Source organism: Equus asinus, chromosome 13 (assembly GCF_041296235.1).
Source record: "Equus asinus isolate D_3611 breed Donkey chromosome 13, EquAss-T2T_v2, whole genome shotgun sequence".
Taxonomy (NCBI): domain Eukaryota; kingdom Metazoa; phylum Chordata; class Mammalia; order Perissodactyla; family Equidae; genus Equus; species Equus asinus.
The window spans coordinates 46,778,877-46,790,717 of record NC_091802.1 but is presented as its reverse complement, the minus strand read 5'-3'; the positions used below and the strand labels follow the sequence as shown (position 1 = coordinate 46,790,717).

Here is an 11,841-nt window from a genome sequence, read left to right as displayed (position 1 = left end):
ATAAGTGGTACTCAAAAAACATTGGGGTGTTGCCCATGTGCTGCAGTGTTCTAAATCATATTTAACATGTACTGACTCATTGTGAAGTAGAAATAACAAACAATCCACAGGTCCCAGTAGTAAAACATTTACTAGAGCAAGCAGAAAGGAATGCACATCTTAAAGAAACCTTCACAAAGTCACAAAATTCGAAGTATGTATATTTCTTTTCCTTTTATAAACAAGATAGAACAAAAATCATCAAAATCATTTCAGCAAAAGATTTTTTCTACCATTGTAGCAAGTTAAAAAAACACAATGAAATAGAAGACACTTTAAAAGCTGTTGCTGGGTTTTTGTTTTATAATTTTAAATTTAGCAACACTTCAGACCTGGAACCATCCTGTTTCCAGGATCATCTTTTCCCCTTCAATCGTAGCAGCTCTGGCTCTGGCAGGCTGCTGCTTCCTATCTCAGGGCTTCGATACAAACCTGGCTGGGGAACCTGGGCATCAGCTCCCACTTAGAATCAGACACCTCCCTTCTCTGCAAATGTTTGGAAGCACCAAAGTGCTTCCCAAACATACCTAACACCTCAATGGACTGGGTTTGCAGAAGCCAGCTCCTAAAAAGGGGACTGCCTGGCCACAAGCTAAGAAAAATTTTATTTGTAGATGTTTATAAGATGACATTTTAGTAAAAAATACACACTACATATAATAGAAACCTAGAGTGAGTTCTGTGCCCTACAAGGCCCTTTCTTCCAAGGTATCCTCAACTGACCTCATGACAACTCACCCAGAGCCAAACAAGAGAAGCTTCCCAGCTCTCACCACTCCCAAGAACCAGAGCAGCTTCCCAAGAAAACATCTGAAAAATGATCCAGAAGAAGGGGTAATGTCTCCAAAGCTCCAGCCATCCACTAAGGGCAGGGGGTCCTTCCACCTTGGGCCCCAACCCAGCCCTGAGACACCTAGTTACCAAAAATCTTTCTAAAAATAAAATTAAAGACAATCAACTTCACACTTCAGCACGTACCCTCTAACTGTCCCACCGACTTTTCTTGCGCTTGGGTGGCTCAGGGACAGCGAAACCATCAGCTGTCTTATCTGTCTTGCTGTCCATCTTGTCCATCTTGCTGCTGTCCACTTTGGGGTCCATCTTGCTCTCACGGTTACAACCTTCTTTCCTGCTCTCACCATTCCGACCATCATTTGCAGCTCGGCTCTCCCCATGTCGGCCTCCACCTCCTCCGTGCCTGTTTTCCCCATGACGATGGCCATCAGCGTGACGGCTGCTGCTTTCTGGGTAGCGGTATCCATCTCCATGGCGACCACCATCTCCATGACGTGGGCTATCGCCATGCCGATTGCCGCTCTCTCCATGACTGTGACGGCTGCCACCCCGGTTCTCAGTATATCTCTCTCTTTTCCCATTGCCACCCCCAATCCCTTCTCGGCTGTTATTCCCTGAAGCTGTGTTGTTGACTCCCTGGACTCCGGTAGAAGGGTAGGTCACTGGGGCACTGCTGAGGTTCCCAGTATTGCCAAAGCCTGGGATGCCCTTGGCGGAACTGACAATGGGGCTGTCAGGACTGTTATGGCCCTGTTGGGCTGAATTTGTTGGAACAGAATTCAAGCTCCCTGCACTAGTCCATCCACTTGCCCCAGCAGCAGAGCTTCCAGCCTTCTGGTTGCTTAAGCTAGCAGCAACAAAGTGACTCTTGTACTGTGACTAAAAGAGAAAGAGACAATAGGAGTAGGTAAGATAGTTAAGTTCAAGAAACTTGAATATATAACCTTGGCAATGATAAAGTATACAGAAACTCTATGCTATCTTGGCACTTTGACTGTAGCCTCCTGATGGCCCCACAATCCTATGGTTTCTGTGTTCTTCTATTAATGAAAAAGACTTAAATCTTGGGACTTAACTGAAACATCAGTCTGGAGACAGATAAAATGTGTAAATTAAGGCCCATCTAGTTAACTGGATGCCAGGTAGCTCACTGGAGGGGTAGATGCAGAGGAAAGATAGGTTCAGAGTTCACAAAAGATACTATTACAAACCTGACTTAGCCAAAAAAGGGCAGTTGCTCTCAACCAGATTACAGTAGCCTTGGAGGTGGGCAACACTGTAGGCTGTCGAGGCAGGGAGGGAACACCAATCCTGCTGCAGTACAAATCCTGCTGCAGTACAATGGTCCTGGGCTCTGGGTGTGACTGAAGTAGATAACCAGCAAAGAGGGGTTTCTCTATCCTCTACACCTGCATTTCTAGGTAAGCTACAGTTAAATTTATATTCAAAATGGAAAGCAGTGAAAAGACCCTAAATCCAGCATTGAGCCCACAAGCCCAGCTACCATTTCAGGAAGACCAGGCCCCTCATCACTGCCCAGGAGTTACTGTTGAAAGCTTTTAGCTAAATGCTTAATTTCAGACCTGGAAAGCTGCTTTCATTGCCGTCAGCCGATCTCCCATGGCTCCTGTGGAGGGCTTGTAGGCTTCGTAATTGCTCATTACATTGTTGTTATTTCCTCGGTCCTAAAAAATAAACATCCATTAGGATGGAAGAATAGGTAAGAAAGCCCACTGCCACAGACTGGGCGTTAATATACTGAAAAATGACATGGGAGCTACAATGGCAATGGGATATTTTTAGAAAGTTACTTATGTTTTGTGATAAAAGGTGCAGTAATGTTGAATCATTTAAAAGTGCTTATGCCTTTCAACCCAGTAATCCTATTTCTAGGAATTAACCCTAAAAATCAGCAATGAAGTCAGATTATGCCCAAAGCTAATCATGTGTTATTATTTATGCACATAAACATAAAAATTATGTTAAAGATGAAAAGGCCACAAGGCAGTAGAGCACACGCATGACTCTTCAGGCTCTGAATCCAGACCCTTAAGAGTCTGAACCTCAGCTTCAACACTTACCAGCATATAACCTTGGGTGCCTCAGTTTTATTATCTGTTACTTACTCTCACTGAGTGGTTGTGAAGACTAAGTGAAAACTGCTTGGAATATTGCAAGATGGCTTGGAACAGCCCTGCCACCCATTAAGTGCTCAATGTTAGCGATAGCTATCTGCATCATCTGCATCACCACCATCATCATCATTACTGTCATGTGGGAACAGATTATTTATTTATCAAAGACATCAAGTTAACTAAAATGCTCCAGAAATGTAGGCTGGCAGCTTTCTTCCTTGGCTTAGGAAGCAAAGTGACAAGAAACGGGCAGTTAAGAAAGCCAGTCAGGGGGAGCTTTTGTTACCTTGTCTGTGAGAAAAGCTAGCTCTTGTCTTTCTCTGATGCAATTTCCCAGATTCTAGGAATCATTCCTGAGTTTAGTTACAAGACATAGCTACAGTTTACAGAGCGACCCTATGGCAATGTCTTCCCGGCAGCAGGCTCTACGCCAGTGATGGAGGGCTTGTAAAAACACACTGCTGGGCCCCCACCTCCAGTTTCTCATTCACTAGGTCTGGGTGGAGCATGAGTTTACATTTGCTGCTGGTCAAGGGACCACCACTTGAGAACTATTGCTAATCTAGACTGACTTCCTGAGCATGCCTAGTCAGCCAAGTACACATAGGTGCTTCTTCAACAGAAAATGGTAACATTAAGAACCAGCCATTGTATTGACTCAAATCAGATTAAACACAAGTTCCCTTCTAGATAGGGTTCTGAACTCACTGAGCCTTTCTCAGGTAGACAAGAATAATCCTAAAGTCATACAGGACTCAAGACCAGCCCTAAGGGCACTACCGTAGTCTGGACTCACTGTGTTCTCAGAGCCTAGGCCAGGCCGCTCCCTGTAGCCTAGGCCTCCTCCGCCAATGTTCAGCTTTTTGCCTTTCCCTCCTTTGAAACGGGATTTCCGAAACCAGGCATTCTGCATTGAACACAAGTCAAGGTTAAGCCAAGGGAGGAAGAGGCCGCCAGAGGAAGAGTATAAGATCAAAAAAGACACTACGTGGGAGGAAAGAACCTTTTGCTTCATCTTTAGCCAACGTATTTATGACAAGGGAAGAGCTGTTCACAAGAACCACAGATGAGCTTCTTTTTAGTAGTTTAATCCACCAAATTTGTCAGGAGGCTTAGATCCTTATGGAAGGCTTCCTTTACGCTCCTTCCTTCAGGGCTTCCAGAGAGGAAAGTGATTAAATAAGCTTCAAACGTAGAGCAGTTACTCTGGCCACTTCTAACTTCCTTGAGGAAAATGAATTTATCTTCTATTTTCTCAATCTGTACACACCACTGGACATAAAAATTTGGAGCTTTTAAAGAATTGGTGGATTCAGAAGTGAAGGAAAAAGGCTGTGTGAAGTGAGGTTTAACTGACTCTAGGGGTAGATGTCCAGGACTGATAGGCATGTAACTGAAAATTCTACTTACCCATAAAGCCTGAAAGTTTTCACTGAACTTCATCACTGCTACAATACTACTCATCACATTTATTCACATTCTCTTCAGAATGCAGATGTCTCTGGGGGAGACTAGAGCTTTATCTGGCAATCACACACTAACAAAGTAAGGTATTTGAGAGTAGGACAGGCTTGAGAAAGGTGCTGATCAGGGAAGCTCATCACAGTCTGAGAGAATAGGAAACTGAGGCACAAAAAGAGACATAAAAAATGCCAAAGACAAAATGTATCTTGTTCAAAAACTGAGTTTAAGATTGGCTCTCCTACCCAGGAAAAGGAAGAACCATTATTCTCTCTCCTGCAATGCAGGTCCTTTACTCCCAGGATCCGAAGGATGGGCAATACCACACTACAACTGCATTAAAACAGTTTTGTGGGCTGGCCTATGAATTTGAAAAACACCTAAGTCTCTACTATCAGAATGTGTATCCTAAACCCATTTATAATTTGGGGACTGCATGTAGTAAGACAACTTAAGATCAAATTTGGTAGGATGCCTCACTCATCAGTTTTGGATTGGTAATCACTTTGTCAAAGGTCTGAGATCTAAGTCTATGACGAATAGTTAAATACATCGTTTTTAAGACTTCATGCATTTTGAGCCCCTAAAAGAGAAGACTGTTTTGGGGAAGGGCAGTAAGGAGAATAGTGGCCAACTCTGAGATTAAATTTACTCACAAGTGTGCTAAGGGACAAATAGATAGAAATTTCAGAAGGACAGATTTTAGCACAAAGAAAGAAATAGTTTTTCAACACAGATGTTGCTGAAAGGAGAGGATGAGAAAATAGATTAGATGAATTTTAATGTCCTATAATACAATCTGTACCTCATAAGTGCTGCCACTCCTCCCCTTTCTTGTCATGTTTCTATGTTATCTGCCTCAGGCTTGTTTAATTTTTTTCACTTAGTTGTTTTTTTTTTTTTTAAGATTTTATTTTTCCTTTTTCTCCCAAAGTCCCCTGGTACATAGTTGTGTATTTTAGTTGTGGGTCCTTCTAGTTGTGGCATGTGGGTTGCCACCTCAGCACGGCCTGATGAGCGGAGCCATGTGGGCGCTGAGGATTCGAACTGGTGAAACCCTGGGCCGCCGAGGCAGAGCGCGCAAACTTAACCACTCAGCCGTGGGGCTGGCCCCCTTCACTTAGTTTTACAAACCCGAGAAATCTGAAGTGTGCCCAGCCCCTCACCTGCATTGCCAGATCTAGGAGTTCCTTAGAAACATGTTGATTGGCTCCTTCCAAGTTCCGGACAAGGTCACCAGCAAAATTGCTGTCCTTGGGGGTCAGCAAGGTATAGGCCACGCCCTTCTCACCCGCTCGTCCTGTGCGGCCAATCCTATGAGTATGGGTATCAATGTCTCGTGCCACATCATAGTTAATGACAGTCTTAATTGAAGGAATGTCCAGACCACGGGCTGAAATAAAAAATAAATTCCTTTATTCTTCATCAGGAGTCAAAAGACCAAAGTAACGCAAAATGCTAACTTTCTAAGAACCCACATTTCTCTTACCTAGGCAAAGTGCATGGTTTGGTGAGCTGAAATACAGGCATGTAAGTTACCCTTCTAGAACAAATACCACTATCATAGATTCTACGATGCTGGGCCATCTAGTTAGTGTAAGGGATATATATCTTCTGCTATCAATAACCTGCCATAGCCTCTCTCTTGCATCAGGAATATATAAAAAAATTAAAACCAGCATCAAATGTGCCTTGAAGCTGAGAAATTATCCCATTTCTGGGAGAAAAATATCAGTTTTTAAGGGTAACTATTAAAACTCGGCAGAACAAAGCCAAAAATTATACTTCAAAAAATTTTCTGATCTTGAGTGAAGTATGTCCAACTAAATAATCAATGTAAGATATCTATTATATTCAGACACACAACAAGGGCACAGACTATAATGTAACGCCTCAACAGTTTTTTTCTCTCAAGTGTCTTCCAAGTGCAGAGATTGTTTTTTTTTTCAAAGAGAACCATTAAGGGAGAAGTGGTACCTGGAGCTCCAAGATGTGATCACTATGCTGGGCATGGCCCACCAGGCCAGCAGAGTGCCTTGGATCAGCCTGTTCAAGTATCAGAGGACTTATATAGAAAAACAAGGCAATCTTACAATGTAGGAACCTAAGGTTATTTGGGAAATTCATACTCTACCTGCAACATCAGTGGCCACCAAGACTGGGATGTCCTTTTTCTTAAAGTCTGAAATGACCTTGTTTCTTTCGCTCTGATCCATGTCCCCATGGAGCAGCCCAAGATTATGACCCTCCTGCTTAAGGTTATTGGCTAGCTCTTCAGCATTGGCTTTTTTAGTAACAAACAGGAGAACACTCCCTGAAGAGGTAAATTCCACCAGACGCCGGGTAAGCCAGTTCCATTTACTAGGCCCGGAATGGAGAATCTCAACAATCTGTGTCACATCTTCATTTGCCTGAAAAGGATGAAATGAAACAAATGACTGTGACATTTGTGCCACAGTACACCGGAACAAGGACCAGACATCACATTTTCTATCTGCATCTAGAAGAACCTTGAACAATCCCTCCTTTCCCTGGGCATTCCTTCAGTAAGTCAAGTGCAGCTCAAAATTCATTCCCCTTCTCAAATCACTGGGCTCTCCATCTCCCCAGATGTGTACACAGACCTAAATAATTTGGAAGCCCCAATACTTCGTAATACTTTATACCTATCAGATGATTCCTCATAAAGTAAGTTCCTTTTCTGTCCTTCCTACTCACTGTTCCTCATACAATTCATATATGCACATAGAAGGCACACAAAAATGAAAAGCAGGCAATGTCAAAATGCTAACTGCATAGAACTTTAATAATAAACATGGCAAGCAACGAATTCCAAATCACAATTTAGAGAAATTTTCCACCTAGGGCATATGTACAGGTAAGGAAAAAAACCTTAACTCATTTCACCATGCCTTTCAAGTCACCCTACTCCATGCTGTGCAGGCCTTCTCCCACAATCATTTAAAATGTCAGTTCCATCCCAACTGATCAGTAGTCTTCCAGGCAAAGCTTGCCTTTTTTTTCCCCAAAGAGTTTTTCTTTAACTTTTTATTATGGAAAAATTTTAAATATTAAAAAAAAGTGAAATGGACATAATCAACTCCCATGTAGCCATCATCCGGCTTCAATAATTATCAACATTTTGCCAATATTGTTTCCTCTGTCCCCTTGTGTTTTTTAAAACAAATCTGAAACATGTTGCCTTATCCCTAGATATACAATAACATTTTTTTCCTCTCAGTAATGAGACATTAATTCCATGTCTCCACAATATGACTAATAACCTGTTGGGGTCCCATCCAGCCCTGCTTAGGGTTACCTCTCCAATATCTCCCTGCACCACACGAATAGGGTCAATCAGGATGTCTCTGGCCAGTTTTTCAATCTTTTTCCGAAAAGTTGCACTGAATAAGAGAGCTAAAAGGTAAAGTAAAAAAGTATCATTTCCTTTCCAAATACCCACTAAGTTTCCTACTGACATTCAAAATTATTGTTTAAATAAATCCAATTGAACTTTAAATTGAAAAATTGATTCACTAAAGAAAAAAGATTTACCCTTATTCTACTTTTATACATTTTTAGTTAAGAGAGGGGCTGTCAGCATAGTTCAGTAAAAGACTCTTGACTTCAAATCAGCAGATCGGCACTGTGCATTGCCTCTACCCACTGATAAAAGCCTGTATAAATTGGGACAAGTCTTTTAATTCTCAGCCTTGGTTTTATCATCTATAAATTATAAATGAATGAATCATATCTGATGATCTCTAAAGTCCTGCCCAACTCAGATAAACTGCCATTACCTCCCCCTTTACGGTTCTTACCAGTACATACATCTCATTTATGCTGTCGTAACTATGAGTGCTTATAAAATAAATAGGTGTTTATTCCAAGTACAAAGGTGGCTTAATAAAACTGCTGAATTCATACGTACTCTGTCTGTCAGGACGCACATGACTTGCTATGGAGCGCACCTGGTACTCTGGAAGAAGCAGAAGAGTAAAATTATTATAACTCTGTACTATAGTTTGGGATGTCTGGAAAAAGTCATTTTAGCAAAAATCTTCATATGAGAGGGTTATAAGAATTAAGGAAATTTTGAAACTCCTAGACCTATCATTCAGTATGAAACTCAGAAACATCTATCCTCCACCAGCTGGGCTGGGCCCAGTGGTGTTCCAATCAATAAAAATAGTTATTTAGAATTTTCACACAGCTGGTTAAGTCAAGGAGGACAGGGAAGCAAAGGAACCTGAATGATATGACATCCACCTACCTAAGAACATAGACCTTGCCCTCCATAATCAAAGGCTTAAGAATAAAAACACAGCATAGAGAAAATATTTCCCCTATATACAAAGGCACTTTCACATGTGCTCTACCCAATCAAGGCTAACACACTTTTCCTGAGAAAACTCCTAAAAATAGTTAAGTCTTACCTATATTTCTATAGTCAAACCCTATCCAGGAGTATTTTTAGCTTCTCTCATGCAGAAAAAAACACCTCAAGAAAGACATGGAAAAAACTAATATCATGAGGACAGAGACAGAAGAAAGTGTATTCACAGCATACCAAATCCCATGTCAAACATTCGATCTGCTTCATCAAACACAAGGTAAGAGACTCTTTGGAGATTGGTAGCTTTCTTCTTCACATGATCAATCAGTCGACCCTATGAGATCCAGAAAATGAAAAGTACAATTAAAGGCATTTACAAGAACTTTCTGGAGTTGTGCTCCTGGAAAAAGTGCTAATACCCCCAACTTAGACTATAACAGACACTGGTCTGACAGCCTCAGACTTTATGCACCACAGAGCCCAAGAGAGTACAAATTTTGAAAACTCAATTAGATTCTTCCTTTACATTAATTGTAGGAAAATGGCCAGAACTATTTTTGTGAGGATTCTGAAATGACCTAATTTAAAGCCTTATTGATGGGTTTTAATGTTTAGACTACATTCTTCTAGGCAATTCTGACCATGTTTTGAATATCTTTCTAATTCTTTATGCTCTCAGTAACCACGGATCCACTTCCTAAGAAAGCATAAGAGAAACTATTTGAAATAGAGGGGAATTTGTAGATATTTGTATGTCAGAAAATCTTATTGGACTGCTATTTTAGTCAACCAATATTAAATGAAAGCCACAGGCCATTATTCAGCAAAGTATTCTCAACACTGCTTTACCACATTTTAGGGAGATCTCCCTCTAATAATTAACCACATTTAAGGGGGAATTCCCTCTAATAACTAACTGTTTTTTCCAGACCAAGAGAGGCTAAAAAACCATCTAAACCCAAGACATACTTACGGGAGTACACACAACAATTTCTGCCCCTTCCTGAAGGGCCTTGGCCTGCTCCCACATGCTACCTCCTCCATACACAGCCACTGATCGAAGATTATATGCTTTCCCAAACCGCTTACATTCTGCATGGATCTACAAAGTTGTTGACATAATAACATATTAACAAACTGTGACACTAACAAATACCTCTGTCACAACCCAAAAGGGAGTTTTGAAAAACACACAGAATGTGATGTCATAGAAAATCAAAAGTCAGAAAATCCTTTAAAAATCACAATTTCATTAATAAAGTAAATGAATAGAGTACCACTATCACATCTCAAAAGGCCATCTAAAATCTTGTCTTGATTATTTTTTCCACTTCTCTTCTTGACCCTGACATTGCCTTTCAACTAAGCAAAATGAATTAACCCAGGGGAAAACACTGGGAGCTTACAATACAAGCAATTCCCATATCATATTTTTTCCTCTTAAAACAGCAGTTTTTAGGGAAAAGTGTATATTTGGTTAGATAGAAAACATATAATATTTTCCAAACTTTCCTGGGCAAACAATGTGAATAATACTTAACGCCATTGCATTATATGCTTAAAAATGGTTAAGATGGTAAATTTTATGTGTATTTCACCACAATTTAAAAAGAAAAGTTTTCTGGAAATTCTACCCACTTCACTGGCGAGTCCCTTGCTAGTGCACATTTGGAAGGGGATACTCTACACAAAGTACATACCTGCTGGCAAAGCTCCCTTGTAGGACACACAATCACTGCAATCGGTCCATCACCTGGTTCCAATTCCTTCTGGTCCATAATATGAATCAACATGGGCCAGATGAAGGCTGCAGTTTTTCCACTGCCTGTTTTGGCAATACCAATCATGTCTCTACCACTTAATGCCACAGGCACACCCTAGCGAGAGAAAAAGTACGTCTACTTTAAACTTTCAATTTTAAAGAAGGACTAAAGAAAATCCTGGGAAAGGGTAAAAGGCTATTAATGACATTCATTTCCAATGGAACAAAAATACCTTGGGCTATGTCTAGTGGCTAGGGAATAATGAAACATATTTGGCATTCCCATAAACTTCTTGATTTGTAAGAAATAATACTATCATTCTCCTCAAGTAGATCAGCCACCATTTGCAAAATATGAAGGATTCCATTTTGTTTGAAATATAAAAATGAAAAATTGCAATTTACAATGTAAGTTGGTTGCTAAAAATTTTGTCCCCTTAAGATATAGACTATCTCATCCATATATAGAAAATTTTCATTTTCTATGTAGAAATGAATAAATTACATACCTAAATGGGAAATATAAGCTATTACTTTCAGTTATAAATGAGAATTTTCAGGTTATGGACAAAGGAATCCTAGTCCCTGACAATGCCACAATTGTCCACAAAGAAATCTTTTTTCTTAAGTTTAGGCCTAACGAACTATGTTCTTCAAATCATATTTTCAAGACATTTATCAGAAACAAAAGAACATTTCCCAGTCCTTTAGCAACTTCTTAGAATGGTAAATCACTTTTGCTCTTTAATTTTTAAAGATTTCAAAAATACTCTTGGATTTCACGTATGTCTTTTTCCCCCCCTTAATTAAAGCAAAAGTTGAAGATTAAGCCACAGAGGAACTATTTGGACATTCATTCATGTCAATACAGTTCTGCACTAAACACTGTTTTACTGCTTTGACTTGTTTGTAAAATAAATATAGCCACTGAATATCATTCTACTTCATTTTTCTTTCATTACGTTTTACTTACCTGGCACTGTATTGGAGTGGGCTGTGTGTACTCAGATTTCCGAATCTGGTGCATAAGTTGTTCATCAAACCCAAAATGAGCAAAACTACTTCCTGGTCTAGGAGGTGCAGCACCAGAGACCTAGAAATAAAGACAACTCTCAGGAATGACTTGTATTTCAAAATAAACAGCACTGGAACTTCAACAATATTTACCTAAATCTAGCATTTAGCTTGAGTGTGAAGAAGTGAAAACATAAGTCTGTAGCCAAAAGCACAAACTGTTTGAAGACGTAAAACTCAAATAATAATGAGTCTAAAACCTCACACAAAAAACTCCATGATAAATATTCCTGAGATAA

General features: G+C 40.2%; 1 protein-coding gene across 5 annotated transcripts in view; it reads right to left on the bottom strand.

Moving 5' to 3' along the window:
- Positions 1-111: 111 nt before the first annotated feature.
- The window catches only part of DDX42 (DEAD-box helicase 42), a 37,515-nt gene continuing 25,785 nt past the window's right edge, over positions 112-11,841 (bottom strand). For all 5 annotated transcript variants that reach the window (XM_014847955.3, XM_014847956.3, XM_070482051.1 and 2 more), the window contains 11 exons: positions 11,502-11,621; positions 10,467-10,643; positions 9,740-9,868; positions 9,001-9,100; positions 8,362-8,409; positions 7,750-7,847; positions 6,565-6,841; positions 5,597-5,823; positions 3,766-3,876; positions 2,418-2,519; positions 112-1,713 (listed from right to left, as the gene is read on the bottom strand). In XM_014847955.3, coding sequence (XP_014703441.2) covers positions 1,021-1,713; positions 2,418-2,519; positions 3,766-3,876; positions 5,597-5,823; positions 6,565-6,841; positions 7,750-7,847; positions 8,362-8,409; positions 9,001-9,100; positions 9,740-9,868; positions 10,467-10,643; positions 11,502-11,621 — 2,082 coding nt within the window. In that variant the 3' untranslated portion in view covers positions 112-1,020. The remainder of the gene's footprint in view (positions 1,714-2,417; positions 2,520-3,765; positions 3,877-5,596; positions 5,824-6,564; positions 6,842-7,749; positions 7,848-8,361; positions 8,410-9,000; positions 9,101-9,739; positions 9,869-10,466; positions 10,644-11,501; positions 11,622-11,841) is intronic.